This window comes from Mesitornis unicolor, unplaced genomic scaffold (assembly GCF_000695765.1).
Source record: "Mesitornis unicolor isolate BGI_N332 unplaced genomic scaffold, ASM69576v1 scaffold38071, whole genome shotgun sequence".
Lineage (NCBI taxonomy): Eukaryota > Metazoa > Chordata > Aves > Mesitornithiformes > Mesitornithidae > Mesitornis > Mesitornis unicolor.
This window is the reverse complement of record NW_010165109.1, coordinates 2,169-24,576: the sequence shown is the minus strand read 5'-3', so window position 1 is coordinate 24,576 and position 22,408 is coordinate 2,169. Positions and strand designations below refer to the sequence as shown.

Below are 22,408 nucleotides of genomic sequence, written 5' to 3'. Positions count from 1 at the left end.
TATTTTAATTGTATTTATATTTTATATTTATATTGTATCATAAGATCTCTCTAATAAAGTGTCTTCCATTTTTTGTTTAATTTTTGATAGATGGCATTGAAACTGTGGATGCTGGGTGGCTGACATGTCAGACAGAAATAAGATTACGCCTGCATTATTCTGAGAAACCACCTGTAGTGATATCTAAGAAGAAATTTAAAACATCAAGGTTTAGGTAAGAGCCTGCTCATCTCCGTTTGCAATTTATCTCATGTTAAGTGTCAATACCGATGATTCTTTTCTACTTTTTAATGAAGGAGCCTTTAAATTAGTTTCAAATTGCTAATAGGGGTATACCACCAGGCCAGTTTCCAGGTGTTTAAGCACTTTGTAGAAATATGACCATAACATTAAATCAGTGGTGTGTTTGTTACCTGATTTTATTATTAATGCAGTCTCAGAAGATTTTCTTCTATTTCAGCAGAGGAAGACAAACTGTCGAACAAAACTATGCTGGTTTCACTGCTGACATAATACTTTTCAGCTCTTGCCTTTCTGATAGTTCTTAATCTATTAAATATGAATAAAGCAGATGTGATAGAGCAAGTTAAGCAGAAGGCAACAGGTGTCTTTCACAAATACTGGCTTTGATGTTTCCTGCTTCTTGGCTGGAGCTGTAGTGTTTTAAGTAGTTCTCTGCTATTACTTTCATAGAGTTTTCTTCTTTGTTCTTTTTTCTAAGCTTCTCAAAAAGAGCAGAATGGAATTGAAAGTTGGGGGGAAAGAAAGGGAGAAGGCTTCCAGGTTTTTGGCTTGGTTTTTCTTAAAGTAAACAGCCTTCTCCACTTAATATGGTTAATTCTCCACTGGCATTAGAGATTTCCAGTCAACATGAATGCTGGAGATGATAGCGTTCTCTGGTCACTTCTGTTGCTATTTAGATGTTTGATGGTTTTATCTGCATAGGTGTCTTAAAAATCTGACATTATTATAACTGTACAGCTGGCTGGCAGAAGTGGGTATCTTGGTCCTGATGTTTTGAGGACTGTGCTGTTGTCCTGGATGTTTGATCCCCTTAATCTCTTGAATTTCTGGGATCTGGAGCTTGCTCTCTTCTCTTCCCCTCCCTAACCCTGAGCCCCTTTCTTTCCTGCATGCGGTTTTTTTTTTTGGATCTCTATGGTTGCCAAACTTCATCCCAGCATGTATCTTTGTACAGAAATAATTGAAAAAGAGTAGAGATGTATAAAAACCTCTCCTCCTTAACTAAAGCCTGACATGCCTCTCAATCATGAAGGCATGATGATTGTTACTACTAAAAATACTCAGCAAAAGTGCTTTTCTACAGCAGCAATTTTTGGTAGTGTGTTAGCCATGTGTTACTCTTACCAATGGGAAAGAGGGGACCGGACAGACAGACTTAATAGTGTTTCTCCCAGTCCTAATCTTGCATACAACCCATCTTCTTGTTTGCAAAGGATTATAGTTCTGTGTTTTCTATAATGGAAAATGTTATAAGTAACCCAAAAAATTTTCTATTAAATTGCTAGAAATTAGATTTTGAGCTCGTAATGTATAAGCAACTTCCAGCACACCACTATAAGTGATATACAGATCATTCAGTTAACCTGGGAGTTACTTCTGTACTGTGTGCCTTATTTTGATGGTCTGACCCTTGAATTGTAACTTCCCGCCCTCCCCTTCTGATGAGGGGAGAGTTAATTCTTGCTGAAGAATGTTGTATTAAGTAAATACTCATGTCCTGTTCGCCAGAGCATTGCAGTTTTTCCTTATGTGTTATAGCAGGTAGAGAGAGCATTTTCTGAAGCCTGATTCTTGTCTCTAAATTTGATGGTTGAAGTCCAAACTTGATAAGCTGGGTGTATTCCTTAGATACTGTTTGCCTAAAAAGTTGTATCTACCCAGGTAGTTTGTGACTGTCAACTGCTATGGCAGTGCCATTTTTCAAGTTTGTAGAGCATCTGTCAGTATTGTGTTGCATTTTTTTAATGAGGGTATTAAGAATGTGGACTTAGTGTAAAGGATTTCTATGATTGTAATTGTTTCTTTGAGACACAGCTTCAGCTTTACTAGTGAATTTGCATCTAAGGACATGTTAAGTTTTTATCTCATCTACTGTTTGGATGATCCAGAAAGGGATTTGGATTACTCATATATAGCTTCCATAACTGACATATTTCATTCTGAGTGGAAAGTTTGTTCTGTATAATAATGATTTTGAATCTTGTAGAGAGGCCTATTCTACTCAGTCCAGGATTTTTTGGAAATTACATTTGGTTTACTTTTAAGTGATCATTTAGGATTTCTCAAGGGACTTACTAATTACTTCAGAGTGCCTTATTGGTGTTCAGAGAGATGTAAAGTTGTGTGTGTGCTTAGTAGCAGCCACCAATGTTCAGCTGTTGAGCTTGATTACTGCTATTTTCAGTGCTTCTCATTAGCCTTTCAGCATTATGGGTATCAACCTGTGGAGAAAGGCTGTCTATTTGGCAGCCCAAAACACTAGTTAGTTTGGAGTGCTGCTTCTCAGAGCACTAGTACAATTTTCACATTTACCCAAGTTTTAGGAGTGACTTGAGCACTTAAATCTGTCTTAAGTAAGATTTAGACAGCATAAAGTTCTGTCCTGTAGGTGGTGGAGGTAAGAAGAACACTTGTGTTGTGTGAGCTTCTGCTCAAGTTTCTTTCTAATTCTTTAGTGTTTCCAAAGACTCTCCTGTGACTTAACCATTTGTTTTGTATTTCTGGTTGAGTAGAGTAAAATTGACTCTAGAAGGCCTAGAGGAAGATGAGGATGATGAAGAGGGCCAAGAAAAAACATCCCCTACTGTCCCTCAGAAAATGGCAAACACTGTGGAGTTCTCCTTAATAAGTAACAACGAATATAAATGTCGACACTCTCAGCCAGACTGTGGTTATGCTTTGCAGCCAGACCGATGGATAGAATACACTATACAAACCATGGAGCCTGATAACTTGGAATTAATCTTTGATTTTTTTGAGGTATGTCTCTTTATCACTAAGAAGCAACTTTCGTCTGCCTTCAAGAGGTAAAATAAATTACCGTGAATTTTTCACTATCACGATAGGGCTAATGCTTGATATTCTTGATCTTTTGGACTTGTGTAAACAAGCTACGAGACTGTTTGCTACTGCTCCATTTTGCACAGAGGTTCTGTGAGTCTTCTAGATATGGCACAGAAAACGTTGCAGTTTCTGCTTATTTAGAAATCAGTACAAATAAGTCTCAAATCTTAGTTTGCAGTACTGCATGTTGTTAGGTTGACTTGGTTTTTATCCTTTACCAGAGATTAGTTTTGCTTATCCTTCTGTAATCTGAACTGTGTGTATATGAACTAATTAAATTATGACTACTTGATCTTGATTTTTTGGAAGTTATAAACAAAGAGACTTCCAGCTAAGCAGTGCAAATTAAAACGGACTGCTTCCCCATTGTCACTACTACACCTGTTATTTTGCACTTTTTTTCTGAAAGACTGTAATATTCAAAGTCCTTTTTAAAAGAAAACAGCTTTTGTCTCCTCATACTGTTTATGTAGAAGAAAGTTTTAATCATTCTCTATTTAGTCTAAAAATACCCACAGATCACTTAGTTCATGATTGTAAGGTGACTATGTGGTCCTGAACCTGATGATGGTCAAGAAGTCCATGTTCTGCATGCCAATTGCCCTCTTCTTTCCATGAAAATGAGTATAATGTTGTTTTAAGCTTATTTATTAGTCCAGTTCATCTTTGTTCTAAACATGACTTGGTCTTTTCAGAAGACAAGCTAATCCATGCATGCAACTTTGATCTGAAAAGCTAATAAAATCTGAGTTTTCAAAGACAAATCTACCTGATTTCATAGATTTCCATCAACAATTTCATATTCCTGATCATAACTTGCAACTCATTGTTATACTGAACAGTTTTTAGCCTGAAATTAATGTTTTCTGTAACACACAAGAAATTTCTGTTACATCAATGCCTGTATATATCTTCCTGAGGATCAAGGTTTTCATGAGGGAAGAGTTTGTTTAGCATTCTCACCTAGATATAACAGTAGGTGTTTTGGTTTCTTTTGTTTTTTTAGGAAGATTTAAGTGAGAAAGTAGTACAAGGTGATGTGCTCCCAGGTCATGTAGGCTCTGCCTGCCTCCTGTCATCCACACTTGCCGAACGTGGAAAGAGGGCTGGAATTCTTACTCTTGCTATTATGAGCAGAAATCCAAGGAAGACAATTGGAAAAGTTAGAGGTACAGTTGCTGCGAACAGATGTAGATAACTTTACTGGAAGTCATCTATTATTTATTGATATATGAAGCACTTGTTTTTATTTCTTGTAGTGGACTACATAATTATTAAGCCGATCCAGGGATACACTTGTGATATGAAGGCTTCGTATGCAAAATACTGGAAACCAAGAACAACTCTAGATGTTGGACACCGGGGAGCAGGAAATTCTACCACAACAGCTAAGTAAGCTCATTTGCATTTTAATTTGGAGAGAGGGTTATGTATTGGTATTGGCTGATACCAATTGAGGAAGCAGACAGTTTAAAATGAAAAACTACAACCCATAATCGGTGAAATCACTTCAATATCAAACATGGGTGTTCTGTAAAACCGACTTCTGATTTGTATTTCTGTTGCTTCAATGGACTTCTGTGGCACACTACATCTGACAAAACCTTTTTCTGTTATTTCAGACTTGCTAAAGTTCAAGAGAACACTATTGCCTCTCTGAGGAATGCTGCTAGTCACGTATGTACGCACATTTGCATGCACATGGTAACTGTATAGTTAAAACGAGTGTGGCTTGTATGCCTAAGTTCTGTGATTCAATACAATGAATGGTACTTCTACTGATAGAAAATTACATCAAATCACCATGGAAATTCCCTGAGAGAGAGGAAGGGAGGTAGCTGGATTAGACTGTGATTCTCAAGTTCCTCAAAAATAACCTCAGCTTCTATCTGAAATATTTTGGTGGTGTTTTGATATAGGGAAAATGGTAATCTCAGCCATACATAGGGCTGAAACAACTTTGAACAAATGAGTAAAATCTTAGCTTTACTAGAGTCTGTCATCGTACTCTGAGGTGGCAAAGGTCTTGCTTGGAGACTGCTGAGTACCTAGAATTGGCATCCAAAAATGAGATCCGGGACTGAGCTGGTAGAATAAAGCAGTCTTTTGTTCCAGTGCTTGCTAGAATGAAGCCTTTGAATGGTGAGATCAGACTTTCGATTTGGGAGATACTAGATTCAGGTGCTTAAATTCTGTGATTGAAATGGTCTCTTTTACTCCATCCAATAATCTTGGTCACTGAAGTGATCTGTGATAAGAGTGATCTAGATGATCTAGTGAGATACTGCAGCAGATCAGCTCGAGTCAGAAGCACATTGAGGTTTTTTTGTCTAGCTCCTGTTTTCATGGTGAAGAGCTGTGGTTACAGCTTAACTTGTAGGGCTCCTAAGCTTTTTCAGGTACTTGTTCTCCAATGCAGATTCTTAACAAACATCTTTTGAAGTTGTTAAAGGGATGGGAGCAGAATCTGGATTATTATGCTTATTGGTTAGTGATTCTGGCATATTGCATTTCCTAAGAGTCATAGCTGAAAGCTTTCTCTTGTTTGGGAGTCAGAGTGTAATTTGAACAGTGTCTGGAACATGCACTGACTGTGGAGCAGAAGAAAACTGCAGCTACTAAAGGATCCTTCTGAACAGTAGCTCTTAATTTCTGGGTGGATACTGCAGGTTTACAGAATGCTTCTTAAAAGCCCACAAGAAGTATGAATTAAGGCAGAAATTTACTATGAAGTTGTCAGCAATACCACCAGAAAAGTACTTTCACCTACTTGCATGGTGGAAAGGCTGAAGCCCACCAATGTAAAAATATTTCTGCTGAAAAATGCCTGTCCTGTTTTCTTTCTGTACTTACTGAAAAAGAGTATGTGAGTCAGAATGATAATTTGAATGGTATTCTTGGGAGGCCTTTCAAAGGAATGATTTGGAGACAGTCAAAACAAATTTTAAAGAAGTTTGTGTTTCTTTTTCTTTCTGGCCCTCTTTCCTTACAGAAAGATTGTACTTAGAGATCTTGTTTGATCTTTCTTCCTTTTTAAGCTTAACAGAAAGTAACATACAATCACTTGTATTTTGGTGGGGCAGTGGGGAGGAGGGGGGAAGGGTACCACAAAGGCATCTATGTTTAAAAAATATATAAAAAATATATATATGTATCTCAGAGCTCTGTTATGGTAACTACAATACTTTCCCATATATATTTTTAACTATTTCTAATCCACTGAGTATGATTTAAATGTTAACAGCCAGTTGCATTCAACTTCTGGTTGATGCCCAAGATCTGTAAATACCTCGCAACTTACCTGCAGTTCTGTAGTCCTTGTGGATTTTTTGTCTTGTTGTATTTTTCAATTTTCTATAGGGAGCAGCATATGTGGAATTTGACGTACATCTTTCTAAGGATCATGTGCCTATTGTATATCACGATCTGACATGTTGCATGGCCATGAAAAAGGTAAAGGTGATGATATCTGTGTTCCGTTTTTAAACGTGGGCATTCCATAAAGTAAAACGCCAAACTCTCATTGAAATAATTCTGGGGAATCAAGGGATGGAATAGGAATAAGTATGCAGCATTACTGCGTGCATAAAGTAGAGCAGAGACGTTGAGTTTTTCTTTTTGATGTTGTAGCAACAGCATTTCAAATGCATGATTTGAGACTCTCAAGCCTACATCTGTAGTTATTTTTTAGCTTTTTTAAATACATGGTTTGGAAGAGAAATGCAGACAAATCCACTATATTCAGTAGCACCTCTGGGATGCTTAGACTGTCAGAGTAATAATTGTTTCTTTTTTCAGGGTGAGTTAGTGTGATTCTCAGCATGACTCATCATTCCTGCTGATACTTGAGTGTATACTTCTATTAAATAGTTATGTACTTAGGAAAGCTATTTAGGTCAAACCAAAGTCTACCTTGTTTGGTATCCCAGTGGTGGCCAGTAGATGGAAAGCAGAAAAGTGGAAGCAACAGGCATCCCCTTGATTTAAGGTGTTTAGTCACAAATGGCTTGGCTTCTATTAGTTTCTCTCTTTCCTTAATCCTTTTTTCCTTCAGCATTTTGCTCTGTCCTTTAACTGTTAGGTAAGCAATGTACTGCATGTCTCGTTGGGACAGTGAGGCTGAAGAGCTGCTTTTGGATTACTTGGTGAAATAAAAGGAAAGGAATTAAGACAGAGGTTCTAGGAGCAGCAAAATGGCTCTTGAAAGCAAGTGTCCCTCCTCTTCCTTTCCTTGCTTACCTCATGAAGTTGCAGTTTCTTCTTTTTTAACCAGAAACTCCTTTCTGCTCTTTCTGTGTCAAGAGTAGTACAAGAAGCGGTGGACAGTACCATTACTCTGACATACAGATAAGCATTCCTTAGAAGGTGCCCTGGACAGTCTATCACAATACCTGCTAAATATTCAAGTTTTATGAAGCACAACAATTGAGTGTTTGTTTTGCAATTTTGCAATTCATAAGAAGCTTGATCTTTGAACAGTTGTGGAAATGGAATTGTGACGAAGGGAAATGCATATTCAATATATATTGAATCAGTATTGTCTCTTTGAGTAAAAATCCCTTTTTAGTGAAGGGGGAAGTGAAAAATGGATTGATGGAATTTTTTTGACACCAGATCTTTATTTTGGGAATGAGGTGTGTGTGTCTCAGTTTTTTCAGGACACTTGTCTTTTTTTATTAGTTTCTGTGACATTGAGTAGATGCTAATAAATTGAATTGCATTGGAGTATTTTTAGTGCATTTCTTTACTTGCAGACTCTTTTCTGAATATATGAACTGATCAAATTTTTAAGGAAGAACATTGAAGCTTTTGACTTCCATGAAAGACCAAATTCTATTTGTTTTTTTTTTTCAAATTGACACGCTTTTGACTGCCCTATGTTGTCTCCTGAAAACTGATAATCTTAGTCATATCGTAATTTTACTTGTCCTTATGAATAAAAGACTAAAAATTAGTTGCCTTTAATGTTGCTATATGAAAAGCATTGTTGGCATTTTTGTAATTTTCAATGATGCTTAATTATGTATTATTTCTCTTTAAAGAAACAGGATGCGGAGCCTTTGGAACTGTTTGAGATCGCGGTCAAAGAACTCACGTTTGATCAGCTGCAGTTATTGAAGGTATTGTTACTTTGGCTAGTATCGTATACTAGGTGTGGAATTTCAAATTGTGGATGAAGCTTGGTTTTTTTTGGAGTGACTATAGCTAGTTTGGGAGAGCACAAGTTTTAAAAAATTTATACAAGTAGAACAAGTAGCAAATTCCAACAACAGTACTTTTGTACCATCCTTACAACTTGAATAAATTTCATTACTTATAGAAAGATAATCTGACAACTTGTGTAGACCCATATCATGGTAACATTGATAAGTTTTTATAGAAAGAGGCTGAAAGGAGTGGTAGGGTTCCTTGAAGGCAAGTGCTTTGGGGTCTTTGAAGAAGAATATCTGTCACAAAGTCTGATTTTCAAGTACTTCCCTGTTAACAAGGGAGGTGCAGATTATGCTGAACTGCTCTTCAGAGGTGCATGTGGAGGTGTAAAAGGGTCCATGATTCAATAGTATGGATTGAACAAATTGTCTAGAATTAGTTGATGGGTTTTGTTTAATTGGGTATCACTGTGTCTTCCAAACAGAAGTGCCCTGCCTTCTAAAAGAGCAGTCAAGGGATGAGACTGGGTCACTGAAGACCCAGCTGAGAAATCTGTCCTTAGTCAAGGAAGTACCTGGCTGGACCAAGCAAGAACTATGTTTCTTATAACTACTTGGTCTCCTCCTTTTTGTGGAGAGGGAGAATTTGAATGGAGTGAAGGAGTTGGCTGTGCCTGGCCTAATTCTGTCTCAGTATGTGGCTGCATTGAGACTGCTGTTGACTCTCTGCACTTGATTGGAAACAAGGGGTCTAACATCTGACAGAGGAGGATTTAATGTTCAGACTTCCTCATGTCTTAATATTAAGTTATACTATGTGTGTTTCTACCCTTGAACAGGTTTTCTGAATTTTCATAAGAACATTTTCAGTTTGTTTCTGAACTTTCCTTGAAATCTTTTTGTTTTAAAGTTTTGGAAGAGAATTGTAATTCATACTACAATTTCCTTTATTCTTTTTCAAATTACTACAACTGTGAACTAAAAAACAATTTATAAGGAAAATTGGTTACATTTTACATGTAGTAAGATCTTTATGGGTGCAGTATTTGTTAATTTTACGCTTGTGCTCTTTAGCTGGCTCACGTGACTGCCCTGAAAGTAAAAGATCACAATGGTATGTACTAGTCTGCAAGAGTCTTGAGACTTATTTATTACCATGTAATGATACATATTCTGTGGTTGAAGTCACTTGTTCTAATCACGTTTTGCCGCGTCCTGAACATTTCTAAATGTTTGTGTGGTTACTTTTATTTTGTGCATGCTGTAGACTTCTTTGGGAAGTAAATACCTGGATGGGAGTTACTCCCCCCTTGGGAAGAGAGGACAGGAATGTAGAAGATGAATGCAATTGTTATGAATATTCATTCATAACTTGTCACTGATGTTTCCACCTTATGCTTCTCTAACTGTACCTTTTTGATAGCTCTTCAGAATTGCCAACAAGAATGTAGATAAACTGCTCTAGGATGTCTTATATGTGCTGTAAATTTTTGGCCTTAATTCATCCCCTTTATATAGGGACAGCAAAATGGCAAGGTATCTCACATGTCCTACCTGTCTGGGAAAAGACCAAATAAATGAGCCTTGACAGGCGAGGCCGCTTCTACTGGATGCGAGTCAGTGACTGAAATGAGGAGGGATGGGAGAAGCTGTGTCTGATAAATATTCTGGCAAGGCTTTTAATAGGGTTAAAAAAAAATTTCCACTGGCAAAACAAATTGCCAACACCATGGTTGGAACATGTCAGTGTTAAGAGGGAAGGCTTAGATAATGAAGTTATAGATCCGGTTCCATTCTTTGCTCTTGAAGGCCTTAAGATTTTGAGTCAGTCTTTTCTTGCTGGGATTAGCAGTGCTGCTATTTGTTTCTGTTCAATATTTTGTTTCTTTTCAGCATCTTTTAAAGAAGAAGAAAACTCTTTTGAGACCCAGCCATTTCCTTCTCTGCAAAGAGTAAGCATTAAATATAGAGCAATAGAGATTGATTGTGGAATGTGAAAACATGCATTTTTTTTTTTCTTTCAACTTTGCACACTTAGCAAGGGGTACAGATTTTTGGCTTTAGTCCTCCTATACCAATGCTGCAACTGAAACTGAGGCTTTATTGTTACAGCCACCAGAGGCTTTTCAGCACCTGAAAGTAGTCGTTTGTGTATCTTTCAAGCTTCTTAATTCACGAATCCAGGTTGTATACCTGAGGATACACTGTTTTACAGCTGGTTAACACCCGGCCCTTGCATTTTAATGCATTGACAACTGTTTGCTAATTTTGAGAAAACCCTGGCCTTTGGCAGTTCTTCACATACTCTTGGCCATCTAGCAGAGCCAGACACAAAAATGTTACATGAACTTCTAGTATGTTCCCATTTGTGACTTTTTGCCAGCTCTGGGCTTTGTGTTGGCTTATTTGTCACAGAAACAGACAATTGTTGACCAAATACAATTTGATACCGTTTGCTGTGGGTTTTTTCTTGAACTACTATTTTTTTCCCCCCCTTACTGTTTTTCCTAATGTCTGAGCTGATCATGAACATGCTTTTTAGGAACTTGTTTTATACAATAATACTGCTTTTTATTTGGATTATAGAGACGATTAGGATAAAGTTAAGAGGATTATGTCAGAGCATGCATGAAATATCCATCAGTTACAGGTCATATACCCCACTGTATTTTTTACTGTCTGATCAGATTACTTCATAACTACAGAAAATAAAGGACTTTGTGTAATAGACTAAACTGTGAAGTTTCAATTCCTCTACCTGTTTTGATTCCCCAAATTTAATTTTCTTCCTGTAAGAAAGGGTGTGTTAGTCCCTTCTATTCTTGTCATCTTTATAGGGTTAAAGAATTGTACACCAACACTTCCTTAATTTCAGTAGCTGTTAGCTTCACCTTTTGATTTGAAGTCACCTCACAATTAACTCTTTTCAGTAATGTAACATACTTTTAGTCTCATCATAATGGTAAGCTCATGGGTTTCATACTTGGTACTGTGTCTTACTTAAGGTACTTTTTGCATTCAAAAAACCTTCCTGGAGAAGTAAAAAACATTTTTTCATTAGGAGTACAAATGGGGCATTTCTCACACATGTTAAGGTGAATTGACTTACATTTGTACGTTGTCAAAATTTTGTCCTTAAGATTTTATCCATATTTATGTATTTCCTAACTTTAAACTGAAGTAGAAAAAGGTGTCTATGTATCTTGTATTAAATGTTAAAACTTAAGGATTTTTATTCTGCTGTTGAACCCCATTGACATTAAATTCCAATGCGTTCTCCCAGTAATTGCCACTACGGTGCTTAGTTGTCCTCCTTTGCTATGAGGTCTCTTCATAATGAATTTTTTTCGATGAATCCAGGTCCTGGATTCTGTTTCTGAAGATGTTGGGTTCAACATAGAAATAAAATGGATCTGCCAACAAAGGGTAAGTAAAAATGTACATGTGATTTACTTTGATACTTTGCCAGTCTTACTGCTAAAGGTTGTAATTTGACAAGGCAATTGATGAGCTGTAAAGACAGACATAACTTTTTTTAAATGTGACTCTTGTTTTATTATAACATACTATCTTTAGAATTGGGAGTATAATAGCACTGCTCTAGCAAATAAGCAAACTTGCTCTTAAAACAGTAGGGAGTACTTACAGGATTGAGTTCATAACGTAGCTCAGACTGCTTTTAGTAAAAAGACCCTTTTTAAGGTCAGTGGATAGCATGCCTGATCTGCTGCAATACGTGGGGAAAAATGACAAGAAATTCCAACTCCTGGCCTGATGCAGGAACAACACAGTACAGTAATACAAGCAGCTGTTTCCTGCTAGTCAGCAGCACTGCTGATTCAGCTGAATCACTTAGTGCTTGGACTAGAAGAAAGTAATTGTCGAAGCTAGGACTGGAAGCCTGGAGCAGGGGAAAAACTAAGAGTGGTAGGTGGAAGTCCATATGCATGGAGACATGCTTGTGTTCTCAGAGATAGGTACTAGCCTTTCTGGAGTTGACCTGCTCTTCTCAAAGAATGTGTCATTTATTTCTGCATTCTTATATTTAGAAATAGCATTACAAAGTATCTGTAAAAGGTTTCAGTGGTCTTTCATGGAATTCCTTTGTGTTTTCAAAATTAGAAAAGGCTTCCTAGAAATGCTCCCCTCGAATGAGAAGACTGAATTTTTCAGTGAATCTTATTGCTGTTAGGATTCAGCTGCACCTCACAGACAGAATACCAGCATTCAGTAGACTAAAGGAGTGACTTCTGTATTCAGAAAGAACTTCTGTATTCAAACTGAATTTTTATTTTGCTCAGGTTGAATGAGACACTGTTGCTGGTTAAAAGAACTTGAGCAAGCTTTAATTTAAATGGCTGAAACTTGTCCTTTCTTTTTCTAGGATGGACAGTGGGATGGCAACTTGTCAACTTACTTTGATATGAACCTCTTCCTAGATATTATTCTAAAAACTGTTTTGATGAATGCTGGAAGAAGAAGAATTGTATTTTCTTCTTTTAATGCAGATATTTGTACAATGTAAGTTAAGAAGAGAGAATGTATTTCCTTCTTTTTTCCCTTCATTTGGCAAAATTTACTTTGGACATAAGAATACCCAACAGGAAACAAATAACACATGTTTTGATTTGACCTAAACTTTGGGTGCCAAAATAGTTGGGAACTGAAACGAGATCACTTTGCCACCTGAGCTGTGCCAAAAATAAAACAGGAGAACAAAGTCAAAGTAGATATTTTTGTCAAGTGACTTCCTGCATGCTTCAGTATTTCTTGACCTGACAAAAAAGGTCAAGATTTCTTCTCATATCACAGACTTTTTTTTTGATCTTTTGAGGTCCCTTCCAATCCCTAACGTTCATGCTTGAGGGTTACACAAGGCTAATTTACTAACAAAATAATCTTGTTACATTTTTTTTTTTCACTGCCTTTTATAAAGGACAGAAAATGAAACGAGTTTGGATTACCTGTGTTTGGCTTGGGTTTTTGTTTGTGTCTGGGTTTTTTTAAGCTGTCTTGCTTTCCTTTTGTGGAATGTCACATTGAAGGTCTTGGGGCACAGAAAGCACAGGAGTTGAACTGTGGAACAAACAGTTGGGATACATAGGAACTAACAATATGCTGTAGTACTTTGTTAACAGGAAGTGAGTTAGCACTGTAAATCAGAGGCTTTATGCAAGTCTCATTTGAAGAGAGACCCCACTGATTAAATACTGTTGCAGGGTAAATGGGCAGGACAAAATTTGAAGTCTAGCTTCCCTTAAACTGCATGTTAATCTCCAATAGTGGCAAAAGAAACAGCTGGAGTGGTTTGTTACATAGTTTGATACTAAACTGTAGTGCCATCTCATTGTACAAGTGAGGAACTAGAGGAACATGCAGTGAAGAGCATAATTCCTCTCAGAGTAAGACTGGATTTCCCTGCTTTTAAACACATTTGCTACTTGTGAACTTTTTTCTAACAGGGTTCGGCATAAGCAAAACAAGTATCCTGTGTTATTTCTTACCCAAGGAGAATCTAAACTCTATCCAGAACTTATGGATCTTAGGTCTCGTACAACTCCAATTGCCATTACTTTTGCAGAGTTTGAAAACTTGCTGGTAAGCTGACAAGTTCTGGTATTCCTCTGCAGTAAAATGAAACTGAATTATTACTACTTGTTGTAGATCTATTGGTTTTGCCACTAATGCTTAAAATTACAACTAACCTCATAAAAGAAATAAACTAACTTGGTAACTGCCAAAATAATGTCCTTTGTTTCAAATGTCTGTTTAACACGGTGCTTAAAATACAGTGTTATCAGTGAACTCTAACAATATTAAATTACTTTTTATTATTATTAATGTATTTGTAGGTGTCAACAGATTAAAAAAACCTGATCTGTTTTAGAAGCATGAATTTTAATGGAAGTGTTTTGTATTTCAGGGAATTAATGTGCACTCTGAAGATCTGCTGAGGAATCCATCGTTTATTAAAAGGGCCAAATCTAAAGGCCTAGTTATTTTTTCGTGGGGTGATGATGCAAATGACCCAGATAACAGGAAGAAGCTAAGAGACTATGGTGTTCATGGGCTAATATATGACAGGTATTATAATTATGTTTTAAAAATAATCATAACAACGCTGAGAAACTTTTGTATTGCTATTCTTGTGAAATTTCACATTGCTTTTTGGTTGACTGGATGCAGATTATGTTCCAAGCCCACAAACCCAGTTCAAGAACAAGACTAACACTAATTCCTACTCCTTCACCTTTCTGTTTCACCTTTTTGTTTCTCCTGCAGTTCATGTAAATGTAATTTGATTTTTTTAAAGAACTAGTGCATGGCATATATGTTTACCATGCTATTTACATTCCTGATAGTAATTTTTAAACTTTGTATGTGACGCAGTGATGACAATGTTATTTTACTGAAATTTTCAGCTTTCTATATTTGGTTATAGAAATAGCACAACTTAACTGAATAATTTTAACTTAATTTTTTGCCAACGTTCTGTCTTACTTCAAAGCTGTGAATTCGCCATTTTTCATATTACAGTTAACTTGGAGTGACTCCCAGGGAAAACTGCCAAATTAGTAACTTCAGAAAGTAGTTGTTACATCCACATGATTCAGGTGGACATCAGAATACGGTGGTAAACCCTTGACCAAATGTGTTATTGGAGTTCCTTACAAAACCCAAAGGTTTTAACTCTTTCATGAGAAAAGATGAAATTTATTGTTATAAGATGATGATTAATGTAGGAAGCTGTAGTAAATTAGAATCTGATAGATTACAAAGAATATGTAATTGGGAAAGCTTTAAGTGTAACTGAAGTGTCAAATTATAGAAGACTCTCAACCTTCTTGATTTATAGCAAGGGCATTACTTTGCTTATTATTTCATCTGAAAAAAAAGGTGTCAATTAATTGCAAGGGCTGTTTTATGAAGTGAAAACTGAGAGTCAAGTTAGTATATCTAGAAGCAAGAAATCAAATATTTGCGCTTAGAGTTCTAGGCTGCCAGTGTGAAAACCAGTTCACACCCTTCAATCTCTTCTTGACTATTGAGAGCCCTTCCAGACCGGTGGGGTCCAGTGCTGCTCTGGTTTCCGGGAGGGAGGTCTCCTGCCTGTGCTGTACAGAATGTCTCTTTCTGTTCATTGGGGATAAAAAGGAATAACAAGATTTTTTTACCTTGGGGATCAGCTTCAGACTGAAGTCATTGAAACATAAGTCTTCTTTCCTGCTACGGCAGTGCTATGTCTTGTACCTCTCTTACAACTAAAGATTGAGGCCCCTTTAGTAATTGAAAGTTATTTCTGGACTACTATGCAGGTGAAATGGTACTCTGTACTCTGTAGTGTACAGTGATAGGGTTGTGATGAAATTTAATCTTATGGTATGCATACCTTGAAGTGATAAATTATTGGTCTATAAACAGGTGGGATGTTTTAACCAAATACTATTGCATAAAGTGTTCTTAGGAAATGTCTGTTCATCTGAAGTCTACTAATCCAGTCTTCTAAAGTACTTACTCCTGATGTAATATACGTGCACTACTATAGGAAAACAGTAAAGCAGGTGACTGCTTTATTTCTGACTTTGTGTTGCTTTAATTACTTTAGGTATTTGATTGCTCAATGCTACTAAAACAATGTTGCATTTATGTCAAGACTGCAAGTCTGCTACATGTTATCTTACGTTCCTTCTTGTTTAGGGTGTTTTAAGTTGCAGTATGATAGCAGAACAGCTCTTTCATCACTTTTTGAGGACTGACCAATTCACTGGAATTGCTTATAGGCTGAATTCCCTTGTGGATTTAATGAAACAAAAAATGCTTAACATTCCTGCACTATTCAGACCATCAAGATTCCTAATAGGATTCGTGTCTCCTCTCACCACCTGCCCCCTGTATCTCTTCCACCTTCTTGACATCTTTCCACTTTATTGATAAGAACATCAAAATAAATACTAGTTCCAAAGCTGCTTGAAAAAACAGTAGTTCAGTGGTGTATTTTTTCTCTTTTTCAAGTTACAAACTGCAATTGAGTAGCAAGCAGTTAATCTCGTTTCAGTGTAATTGTTGCAGGCTCATTAACTCTAACTTCTAAATGTTATTGACCTTTTCTGTAGGCCAAAACAAATATTGAAATGTTCCTTTCCAATTCCTAGTAATATTTCAAAATTTACTAGTTGTCTGAATAGAATTAAATTTAATCTTAATATAGGTTCCTTAGAATTAATGTGACATTTTTCTGAAAAATGCATCGGATATCTCAAGCTGGACATTCTGAAATGCAGAGGGTACCTGCAATTCCTGAATGGCATGTCGAAATGTAAAACCTGGCAACAAGTGTTTCCGTTCACAGTTGGAGCAAAGAGGCAGTCTTTCAAGTAATTTGAGTGTGAAGTTAATATCAAGAGTTTAAATTGTCAAAAGTTTAAATAGGTGTGGTGTAAGCATCCATGTTCTGTTTGAAGTTTAGAAACAGATAAATGCAGAACTACTGTGAAGCAGAACTCTAGAGAGATGCATATGCCTCTTTCAAGGCCTAGAAATTATTAGGGACTGCAGTAATCTGTTAAATAGTGTAAAGCCAGTTTATGCTATGGTTGCATTCTCAAATTCCAGAATATTTCCAGGGCTGAATCAAAGTGCACTTCTTTCATGGCTTCTGCAGAATTTTTGCTGTATGGCCAAATCCAGATATTTATCAGAAATCGCTGTGCCTGGTGTTTTCTGTTGTTGTGTACTAGACCTTTACTTAAACCATCTTAAGTGTTATTTATCTGAATAAGCTAGGACGTGAATACAGGAATTTTAGTGAATTTTAGGTTGCTTGGATATGAGTTACTGTTATTGCATGTGGTAATTATTTCAGATGAACTGTCTGGGTAGAGATGATTTCTCTAAGCTATTTTTTCCGAACTTGAATCATCCATGTAGAGTTGGTCAAAACATTGTAGCCACTTGTGAAGATGGCAGAAAAACTGTGTCCTGAATACCAAAAGTTGCTGATATCAAGTGTCGGGCAAAAAAAAATGCAGGTAGGGGGTCTGCCTTTGTTTTGCATGGAGAAAAACTGCAAGACTAAATCTGGGAAGCTTACAAATGCCAACGCTATTGAAAGAACCATCTCAGTGGGGCAGGGGAAAGAAGTTGGTTTGCGGATTTGTTTTGGTTTTTGATTTTGTGGTTTTTTTCCTACTCAGTCCTTTCTCCACTCGGGCTGCAGATTATGCAACATACCCAAGGTCATTAAACCAAACGACTGGTCTAGTGGACTTCCCAGGACAATATTCTGCTTCTTTGACTGGCATTCATCTTGGCATCTAAAATATCCAAACTACATGTGTTAAAAGGGTAACCTACAGAAAACTTGCCATATCTGCCTCCAGACTTCTATGTGGGCCCTCCCTAATCTATAAAAGTACTTTAAATGCATGGCTGGGTGTCTTCTGTTTGCAGAGAAAACTAAATCACATGCTTAAAACACTGTATTAGTTTGATTCTTAGATTTTATTTAGATAAGAAACTTGGATCTATTGCAGTGAAATTCTGTGGGTTGACAAAAATTATGAATTCTAAAGCCGGATTTGTCACGTGACCTACCTGGTATTTTTTCTCCTGGATAAGATTTGTAAACAGTCCAGGAAATATTTGTGTGTTTGGATATATTCTAACTCGGTAAGAAAAATGCAGCCTTATGTTTTTACACCCGTTGGCTATACATTAAAATACCGATGTGGAGATGGGGTGGGTGCTAATTTACACTTGCATTATCTTTTTTAATTCACTTTACATTACCTGAGTTCTGTTTGTTGAATAATACACGCATCTGCATGAAAACATTAAACCGTAATCTTCAAACATTTGTGCTGAAAGCTTTTCCATGTGGTTCTTCAGTGTTTGTCTCCTCTCTAGACACTAGTTCCTCATGGCTGCATGTTGCATTTGCAGACTCTAGACAAGAGCTCTGTGCTCTATTAGTATTAGTAACTTTTCAAAATTAACACATTTAGCTGGCAAAAGCATTCAAAACACTTCTTAAAACTAGAAAACTGTCTAAATCTCTGCCATTTTATTTTCCTGATATTGAACTGTTAATTAAATAACAGCATGGATATATGTAGGAAGTTAACTGGTATTAGTTGATTTGTAATTTAATCTACTCAATGATTGAATTAAGATGTTATGCAATGGCTGACTTTTTCCTGTTTTGCAAATTCAAAGTTAATTTGTAAAGAAAAATGAAATGCTTTGATCAAAAGCTTCGGAAAATCTTTTTAGCATGAAAACAGTATTTTGGTGCTGCTGACTCTGGACTGAGCAATAACAAAGAAAAACAGCTGAGGCTGAGACTCGCTGGATGTATGTGTTCTCAGAGGTTGCAGAAATACCTGATAGGAGCAAAGCACATCGGTTCTATGCCCGCTGCATAACCCTGGAATGTCCTGCAAAGTTTTTTGTGGAAAGTGCTTACTTTAAAACAGTAATATTAATATATTTTAAAGGACTTCCCAGTTCTCTGCAGGGCTTGCTTATTAATAGGAAGTCAAATGGAGGAACTTTGGTGCACAGTTAATTACAAATAATTGTCCTTTTGAAGAATGAAGGATAGGGAAATGAGTTTATTCCTTATTTTGCTGGTGATGTTGGAAATAATTCATAAGAAGTCCTGGAGCTATGCTCTGTTTTTGCCAGCTGCTGGTATGCTTTCCTGGATCCAAATGAAACGTGGGGACAAGAAATCCTGAGGTACAAGGTTAGCTGTGCTTCAAATTGTCTTCTCTGCTTTCGGTTTAGAAGAAATACACATTGGAGCAGGCTGGTTGCAGTGGACACGAGCTTCTAATTTCACTGCTTTGTCTTGAAAACATATAAATTTATAATGTGTAAGTTGACTGAAGAAAGCACAGGTTGTACCTGCATCCAGGAAGGAAGGTTGGGCTTTTATTTTGCAGCTAACTTCTGTTAGGCAATTTGGGGTCCTATCTTAGACCTGTATTGGATTATAGGTGCTGTGCAAGCAATTGAACTGCTGTGCCTTCTGTGCGTATTACATAACACTGGACAGCATTTGTCCCTCGCTTCTAGGAGCTTCTTTACAGAAACTGTCTTTGATCTTTTTTTGTAGGGAATGTGATCTCTAGCTGTATTTCCTGCAGAAGTGTTTCCTCACTTGAATCCCATTCCTGTTTCAGCAGCTTATTATTTTTCATGTCTTGGACTTGCCAACAGTTCACAAGTTGTCTTCCTGGGGTAAAAAGGCACCTGGCACTGTATCATATAGCACTCTGTTTTGGTTGTGACGCTGTGTTCCTTTTGGACATACCTTCTAAATTATATGTTAGAGAAAGGATGACGCAATAAAAAAAAATCCAACACTTTCTTGAAGGAATCGTAAATGAAAGTAGGAATATTCATAGGAAACTACGGCAGAAGCCAGGGTAATTTCTTCCAGAAATTTTCTTTGGAAGGAGATAAACCTGGAGACTTGCAATATCTGAAGCTGTGTATGCACAATAGCTACAAGTAAGGGGAACTGGGTGCCAGGATTTAAATTTTGGATACAAATAGCATACTGATGTTAGAAACTAATGGTGGGAGATCAGAATGTATCCTTGTCACAGTAAGTTGTACCAGAGTTAGTTTACAGGAGCATGAATGCTTTTGCTTTACAATTAATCGCAGCAAAACAGTATTTCAGCTATGCTCAGTGCCTACGCTGTCAAACTCAAAATGTGTTTTGGATTTGGACAATGCGGTACGATGTTGACAACTCAAATCCTGCAGCTTTGTTTACATGTGTGAAAATAAGAAAGTGAAAGGAAGATATACTACTTCAAATGGTGTAGATAGTTAAATTTGCATTAGGTGTGAATAAAGATCAGATTTTCTGCTTTTCCCTCTTCACCTAATATTGTAATGGTAATATTTAAGAAATTATTCTGAGTTGTGGGGGCTGTGAAATACTTCTTGAAACAGTAAGTATAAACTCCACTCATTATTACGTATAAGTAGTGTATCAGTTTGATCAAGTAATCCCAGGGCTCTGAAATTCCTTGTGCTTTTAAGTTTGAAGCATGGAACTCTGCTTTTTCTTCACTGCTTTGTGCCACCTGTGAAATCAGTTTTCATGAGAGAGTGAGAGGAAAATGCCAGTGGGTAGCTTTCTAGTATATCCAGTGAAAAAGTAACTATTGTGTAAAAGGAACACCATTTTATATTGCTAAATGAGCAACTTACTGTTTTTATAGCCTTGCTGATAACTAACTGTACTCTAGTGGGGGGGAGAACCCAGTTGCTTCATCTACTTTACATTTCTGTGGACTGTCAGGTTATACTGATCGGTGTCATTTCTTTTCTTGTTTATGCAGGATATATGACTCGAATCCCGAACAACTAAACATATTCCAGGTGGAACAGCTGGAGCGTCTCAAGAATGAATTACCAGAGTTGAAAAGCTGTGTGTGTCCCACGCTTAGCCACTTTAAATCTCCATGTAAATGTCATCATAGCTGCCTGGAAGAGAAAGCTGTAGATAACTTGAAGAGTGTTCAAATGCAGAAGGACTGATTGTAGGCAGAATGCTATTTTTATTTATTTAACTTTCACCATTGGACAGTGATGTCTATGTCTTCAGGCTGGTTTGTTTCATTTTTAAGTCCCCAAATAGCAATAACTGTGTTCCTCCTTCCTGGCAGTACCTGTTAAAACTTTAGACAATGTTAAAATATTCAGCCAGCTGTTGTTATTGTTATAGTTTACATATACAGTTTTAACTTTTTTCTATAATCAAGTCTCAAATCTTGAAAAAGAAAATTAAATATTAAGACTAAGCGTGTTTTAAAAAATAGTCTGAGGAGTAGAAGCTCAGAAAAAAAATTGTAGGTAAATTACAATTATCTGATATTGAATATGCGGAAAAATTGTTTTGACTTTGACTTTACTCCAGTGCTACAGCTTGTCAGCCTGTATCTGACAACAGGAAATTTAAAAAGAGTGATTGTAAGATACACATAATTCGATCTGGCCTGAATAAATTGGTACTCCATATATATATATATACACACACACACACTGTACACAGCTTTGTGCCATTTTAAAATATCTATGTATTTTTAAGTAAACTGCAATGCATATTAACTCATTTTTCCCTACTTCATTGGACACTTAGGCTACTGCCTAAGCTACTGCTACTTTCCAATTTGCCAATTCATTGGCACAGTGTCTGTGTGTAGCAGTCAAGGGTGAACCACAAGTACGACTTTTTTTTAATTAATCTCTCACAGGTCTGTGAAACTTCAGAAGTGTTACAAATAATTAACAGGATTGCAGAAACATCTTCAGTGGTTGAGAATATTTTTTGCACAGTAACCTTAAAAGCCACAATCTGTAACATGCACAAACTCTAAAAAATGCATGCTTTAGTTATCAAGCATGAAATTTAGGTGTTTGCTGAGATCCTTGCATCTTTACGGTGCTAGTTATGTGTGAAGGGTGCAAGGACTAATTCAACTACTTAATCTTCTTTGCCTAAAACCACAAGCCTGTTATTCACAAACATCTGAAGAAAAGGCTATACCATACATGGTTTGTCTTAATTGCATAATACAAGCTTCTAACTTTTTGTATTTTGCAAGGTATTTCCCCCCCCACCCCCCCGGAGCAAGAATCACTGTACTGAATTCAGATAATCTGTATTGTGTTGGCTGGTATCCTCTAATTTATTACGAAGTCGTAGTTTACAGTTTGTAATAGGTATGCATGTCCTTTTTCCTCCTGAAGTTGCAGGTCATGCCAACACAACAGCTGTAACTTTCTACTGAAGTGTTAATGTATAATAAGAATGGAAAATATTTATTTTTTTCTCTTGTAAATTGACAATGGAAACAATAGTGTGTACTATATTCTTGATATACAGTCATTGCTACATAGAACAGATTGTACAAAGAGTAAAGCCATTGCAAATAAGTGCTTGAGCCTGCACCACTGAGCAGTTTGAAACAAACAGCTTGTTTCGACTTGCCTTGTGCATTTTAGTATTTAAAGTTTGTCCTGCACAAACAGCACAGTAATGATTAGGTATCTGGAAGCTGTCTTTTATTAAAAAAATAAAAATAAAAATTGAGTATGAGAGCTGTGCTTTTGGGAGGGAGGAGGAAGGGGGCACAGAATGTGATTTT

General features: G+C 36.7%; 1 protein-coding gene across 1 annotated transcript; it reads left to right on the top strand.

Annotated features, from left to right (window-relative positions):
• Positions 1 to 90: 90 nt before the first annotated feature.
• Positions 91 to 20,798, top strand: GPCPD1 (glycerophosphocholine phosphodiesterase GDE1 homolog (S. cerevisiae); the record flags this gene model as incomplete). Its single annotated transcript, XM_010194528.1, has 14 exons — positions 91 to 214; positions 2,757 to 3,003; positions 4,094 to 4,256; positions 4,347 to 4,479; positions 4,710 to 4,764; positions 6,448 to 6,540; positions 8,130 to 8,207; positions 9,312 to 9,351; positions 10,131 to 10,189; positions 11,598 to 11,663; positions 12,622 to 12,758; positions 13,700 to 13,835; positions 14,161 to 14,321; positions 20,600 to 20,798. Coding segments are annotated over 14 exons (1,691 nt in total), but the record flags the coding sequence as incomplete, so codon positions are not given.
• Between the last annotated feature and the right edge of the window lie 1,610 nt (positions 20,799 to 22,408).